Source organism: Plasmopara halstedii (assembly GCF_900000015.1).
Source record: "Plasmopara halstedii genome assembly, contig: Scaffold_555, whole genome shotgun sequence".
In the NCBI taxonomy this organism is placed as follows: Eukaryota; Oomycota; class Peronosporomycetes; order Peronosporales; family Peronosporaceae; genus Plasmopara; species Plasmopara halstedii.
In genome coordinates, this window is record NW_020187475.1 from 115,242 (window position 1) to 121,594 (window position 6,353).

The 6,353-nt window shown below is 49.0% G+C and overlaps 1 protein-coding gene across 1 annotated transcript; it reads left to right on the forward strand.

The window, feature by feature from the left end:
* Positions 1-4,772: 4,772 nt before the first annotated feature.
* On the forward strand, positions 4,773-5,057 carry PHALS_11558 (uncharacterized protein; the record flags this gene model as incomplete). Its single annotated transcript, XM_024726938.1, has 2 exons — positions 4,773-4,973; positions 5,031-5,057. 2 exons carry the CDS (start codon positions 4,773-4,775, stop codon positions 5,055-5,057), a joined length of 228 nt encoding a protein of 75 aa, XP_024577564.1.
* Positions 5,058-6,353: the final 1,296 nt, after the last annotated feature.

Consider the following 6,353-nt stretch of genomic DNA (forward strand, 5'->3'; position numbering starts at 1 on the left):
CCAACATATCCAACTTAGCACCCAGCACCTTGAAGAGTGTAGACCAAACTCCCCAATGAAGCGCGGGTCTCTATCAGAGACAATTGACACCGGAAGTCCATGTTGTCGAAAGGCACGATCGGCAAAACAGCGTCGCTGTACCCACACGGTCGATGGTGTCCGGCACTGCCGCGATTTGAGCCATCTTGCTCAAACGGTTCACAAAGACCACCACATCCGTTTTGCCTGTCGAGTCCTTCGGCAGGCAAAACACAAAGTCCATACCCAAGGAGTGCCATCACCTAGAGGGTACCTGTAAACTGTCCAGCTGCGCCGCCGCATTCGGGGAGGGTTTATTCCTCTGATAAGTCTCACACGTGCTCACATATGCGCTCGTCTTTTTGTACAGCTTGGGCCACCAGTAGTGGTAACTCACCGAGCTGTACGTCTCTCACAACCGATTTGAACACTGAGTGGGGTGGCGTGGGTCTCATAGAGGATACGGTATTTTAAATACTCATCATCAGGAACCACAATTCGTGGCGTATCCGTTGAATCGGTGCTATAATACAGCAAACTGTTATTCAACGAGTATTGGTGTCACCGTGCGCGCAAATGCGCCGACAATTTTCTGTCCGAGTTACCAAACTCCTTGCTGCCAAGAGCCTGTAGCAGCGCTACACACATTCTACCACCCGCGTACGCGGCGCAGATCAAATCCGTCACTGACGACGTCACCGTCGTGATAAAAGCAGGCTCATAGTCTAGTCTGCATGACAACGCATCAGCCAAATCATTCTTGGCTGATACTTCACATTGAAGTTATATCCTGCAAAGAATGAGAGCCACCTGCCCATCCTCTGCGAGAGGTAAGGCGACGGATTCGCAGTGCGGAATGACGCATGATCTGTTTAAATCACAAACGGCTTTGAGCCAAGCAGGTGCACCCTGAACTTGACAAGTGCATACTTCATCGCAAGTCATTGATTGTCGTGGACTGGATAGTTCCTCTCCGCATCCCTTAGCTGGTGAGATTCAGCCGCGATCAACCAATTTCGCTCCTCGTCGTCTACTTACAGCAGATGGCACAGTCCGAAGATTCACAGATGACACTAAAAGGACGATCGGGGTCTGGCAACGCCAGTATTGGAACATGAAGAAGGCTGTCTTTGACCCTAACAAAAGCTATCGATGCTCGGTGTCCCAACTCCATTCTGTATCCTTTTCTGGGAATTCGACAATGGCTGTATCGTTTCCGCATAATCTGCCCTATACTCGTGCAAGTAGCTGGTGAGGCAAAGCCACTTGCGCAAGTCTTTTTGGTTCTCTCGAACCGGCCAGTCCACAATGACCTTGACCTTAGCGGGATCTGCTCGAAGATCGCGCTTCCCAACGAAGCACTCTAAAAATGGGATTTCTTCCGCGCCGAAGATGCACTTATCTGCATTATCATACAGCTTATTCGTGCATATGCACTCGAGCACCGCTCTCAAATGGACGATGTCGTTTTTCACATCTGTCCTCTCAAGCCCCGCACGACTGAGGACGAAGGTGTCGTCGAAGTATGTCTGTGCATACGCTTGATGGAGCCTGAACAGCTGCGTCACAAGACGATTAAATGTTGCTGGTGCATTTGACAGCCCTTTAGTCATCATCAGCCACTCCCAGAGTATCTTGCTCGAAGAACTCACCGTTGCCAGCGGAATATCCCTCGCTCTCATGAGCAATTGGTAATAACCATCGAACAAGTCGAGTGCGCAGTACTTTGTAAAGCCAACCATATTGTTCTGGAAAACATCCTTTCTAGGAATCGGCGACTGTGCTGGAATGGTGACAACGTTGAGCTTATTGTAAGTTTGAGCGATACGCCACTTGTCGTTCGGCTTCCGGACACAAAACGTGGGTATCGAATGAGGAGACTTACTCCCATGCACACCATTCCTGCCTCGTGGTTTGCGCGGAGATTGCGTTAATGACGTCACACTGCTCCTTTGGCAGGGACATTGGCGTGTTTGCAGTATTTGGTTCCCGAAACCACTTCAATATCATTAAGCACACCTCGGTCCGAGGGTAGGACCGACAGCGGGTCTTTGGAGACGGCGCCTTGAGATTCCTTAACCAAAGAATAGTACGGATTGGAGAGATGCTTCAAAATCGACGATCCACGTCGTGCGTTTAGCAATCTCTTAGTGTCCTCCAGGACAGCTTCATCCAGAAGCGACAACGAGTAAATCTCCTCGTTCGGTCATATAATGACCACCTCGGCTCGTCCAGCTCAAGTAAAACAACCACTGCGGAATTAGGTTCGAGTGTGACGTCACCGTCTTCCTCTCCCTACATACCTGTTGACAAGGGTATATAGCTGTGCGCTATCGACTACGGTAGACACACTCTAAGTCAGGGTCGATCCCCTGCGCCTTGCAGATAACATACGGCTTCGCCCTCTTCTATATATAGCGTTTTGCATCTCGGTGATACCATTAAGAACACGCACTCAGTGTCGTCCAGTGTCCCAACTCCCTGCTACATCAGAGCCTTGAAGTTATTAACAACATCTAACGAAGAGCTGCTATTTCCGCAGTTTTCGTCCAGTGGATAACGTGCCACTCCACGCGCATCAGAAGGGCCTGGCCCAGGATACCTCAGACGACCATGACACTCTTGGCATGCAGCAACTGCTTCGTAGCTTGAGCAGTGCTCAGTGGGTGACGCGCCACTCCACGTGTATCGCTGGGGTCTCCCCCTCGATGACTCGGCCCTTGGCCAGCCATGCCACCCTTGGCATGCAGCAACTGCTTTGTTACATGTTCAGGGTTTAGTGGGTTACGTGTCACTCCAAATTCAGCCCGCAAGCCATGCTCGGGACTTTTGTCCAATACACCTTCTGTGTTTGACAACGCTGATACTCCGATATCCAGCAACATTGACCGTCCCGGTCCAGTGCCCGCGCCAAAAGCGATTTTGCTTCCTAGCAGAGGTGGGTTCATGACTCACCAAAGCTTTCCAGGAGACATGCGCGTGTAGCGCCCAAGGTCTTTGACCTTCGATCAATCCATGGCTCATGGTTGTAACAACATGAGCCATGCCAAGGATATGGTCATACGTTGCATCCTAGTTTAAGATTAAGCAGCGTTTCACGCTATCGAAGTCAAGAATCTTGAAACCGAGGTCCACAAAGACATTCGGCACAGTGACACGTGCCCCGTCTCAAAGCAAACAATGACGACGTCACACACTCGCGCTTCCAGCGCCTCAGTGTACAGCTGACTTCCATCTATTGTGGAGCGTCGAGCGCAATTGCCCGAGGACCCGGATCGATCAGGATCTTCCATGGCTTCTCAAAGCCCTTCACGGTCGCTTCCACGAGCAGCAAAACCGACTTGCTTACACATTCCGTGTTCAAGAGCCCGGAGCTCTTCGGGGCTGGGCACTGCTGACCTCTGCCTCCTTGAGGCTCAACCTAACTCTGTTCTTCCCCAGTTGGCCGCTCCGCGCCTACTGGGTGGTGTCGTTTCCCCACAACAAATTAGACTGGATTGAAAGCGGGATGTCGGTTCGATGAACCTTGACGCGCCTTGCGCAGGGGGTAACCAATCCGAAGGTGACGGGTGTTCGAACGCTGCTCGGCAGTTTGGTAATCTGCCTCATCGTTCTCAGTATAGCTGAGATACACGGCTCAGGCCCGCAACCAAGTCGTGCGACTTGAAGTTAATGACTGGTGCACACGGAAGACTTCCGTTCTGTCCACGCCTGTGCGGAGGCCCTCCATAATGACGGTCACTGTGACCGCCTCCGGAAGAGAGTCGGCTGCCATACCGGCAATGAAAGTACGCAACTCTTGGACAAAGTCCACCAATTCCTTCTTGTCCTATCGGGCGGTAAGGAAACGCAATCGGACTTGATATGCCTGGTGGGGCGGCGAGAACACTTATGAAGGCTACAGCTTCAGTTCCGTCCCAGTGGGGACGACGTTTTGATCGAAATGCCGCACATCAGTGCCCAATTTCGCGCTCGATTACCGAGCTTGAAGATAGCTGGCGCCATGCGCTGTTGCTCGGTCTAGAGCATGGCGGACGCCATGGACATCCCAGCCTGTCTCACTGAGCAGGATATTCTCTTCATCCTCCACTCGAGGGTAACACTCACCATCAGCGGCTTGGGTCGGGGTAATCATCCGTTGCCGACGATGTTGTTGTGGACGCAGTCGATGCTGACATCTTCTGCTGTAGGTGCTATAACAAAGATTTTTCATAGTTTGAAAACGCTTCTAGACACGCGCTGATCGCTTCAGGTCCTTGCGAAGCGAGGCTCAGGGCCAAGCAGAGACATCAGCTTTTTAAGGCCGCCACTCTTTATGAGTACTGCCTGCGTTCGGAGTAGCAGTGGTCGTATAACTTCGAGCTTGAGAAATGCTACTGGCATCCAGTAAAAGCACCAGTAAAAATGTATTCAATTCACGCAGAAGCGCTGAAGATGCGTCGACGTTTCCGTCTATAACTTATAAACTAGCTTATCTAAACAAATCGTCCAGCAAAAGCGTCGTCTAGTAATTTATTTTGCTAGGTATGAACGCGAAGTGGTCGTCGAGACGGAAACTCATCGCTTTGTGTCTTATCTGATGACAACTCTACTTACATCAATAAAATAGCTGTTACAGCTACCAATCAAATCACTTTAGTCTTTGTTGGGCCTTCCTGCCCAATATTTAAACGGAATAAAATGAGGCAACCCGCTGTCCATTGAAAAATGTCGGCGGAGGCTGATCCTCGCGCGGTGGCTCTTTTGCACTGATGATGACACGTCAATTTCTACCAGAGGTTCGACATGTGGTTGATACTGCGATGAATCACGTTCCCGATGCGCTTTCTAAACCACACCAATGTAAGGAGTGGCTTATATCACCCGATTTGGCTCAGCGCCGTATCGCTATCGCTTCTTTAAGGGCAAGGTTAGCTCAACTCCTCGGGATGGTGAAGACGTTAAACATATTAGGGGTGAGTATACAAGATTACAGTAAACTTCCCGTTAATTTTTGTGGGCTATGAATGAAGATGGCAACAATTCACGCATTTGAATAAGGTTCTGCTGCTATCTCGGTGGTAGGAGTTCATATACTTCGCTAACTGTCACCTCTTGACGAGTGCACAACAACATGAAGAGATATCACTTCGCCTGATACGGCGATGCGAGCTCCCGTTATAAACGTCATTTCGAATCTTTCCGGATTAGAAAAGTCTCTTCGACGGAGGTATTACAAGCAAGTGTCAATTTCTGCGCCCGAACTCCTAGCTTGATGAGCGCAGGTGCAATGCGCTATGCTTCGGAATGCATCAAGACGAACGATCACCGGTTTCAGCCCTTGAGCATCAATTGCCTGTATTTCTTTGAATTCAACGATAGACACAAACTTGAAAAAATTGTCATTTACAGATGATCGAGCAACTAGTTTTCGCCCTCACAGCAAATACACTCATTTAAAAATTGATGTAACATTGACAACAGGATTATACATAAGAGCGAAATCTAGAGTCTTTCGAGTAGATGTACTTCTTTGCTCTTTCTTTATTGTCCAATTAATCTCATCATAAATGCATACGCAATAATAAGTCTAAATGTACTGCATAAGCGAGGCAAGAAATTACGTGTGCTACGGAGGTGTAGCATCGATATCATCGATACAAGTACTTGTAAATTATAAATAGCGCAATGTATAAGTTGGTACGCTTCTCGTCACACAATCTGAGATAGCGCTTCGAAATAATATGCGGGTGACTGACTGCAGCCAAAGTGCAAACGCAAACTTGAGGGCTTTCGCACACAAGTATCTGGCGCATGATGTAACGCGGTTACACATACCCTGGTTACAGGTGTGTGTGTCACACTAGATGGGCATAGTGTGACCACACTCAAACAAGAATACTGTCCGGGGCTGGATAGCCAGTAGTTATACATGTATTCAGATTTTACTATACATATTTAGGAAAATTTATGCATTTAAAATTAGGCGGCTTTGCAGCAGATAAAAAAATTTAAGTCAGTTTTGAGTTTAAACCGAAGAGTCTATTAGCCTACTTGGGTTAAGGTTACATTTACTCTTGGAGTAAGCGGATTGCGATCCGCTAGACTCGTACTTGTTCCAAGTATAGAACGAAAGGTCGGTGACCTAACTTATGCTTCCTCAAAGCGCAAAGCTACGGCAGCCCCGCTGCACTTGGTAGCACTTGTAGTCAATTGACATCTGAGTCGTCTAGACTGATCCTCTGTGAGGATGGAACAATTTACCTCTTTGCCCCAGGGCATGCAAGATGGGCTTAAAAAGCTGATGTCCTTGCTTGGCCCTGAGGGCGTGCAACACCTTGCTGCGCAAGGCCCCG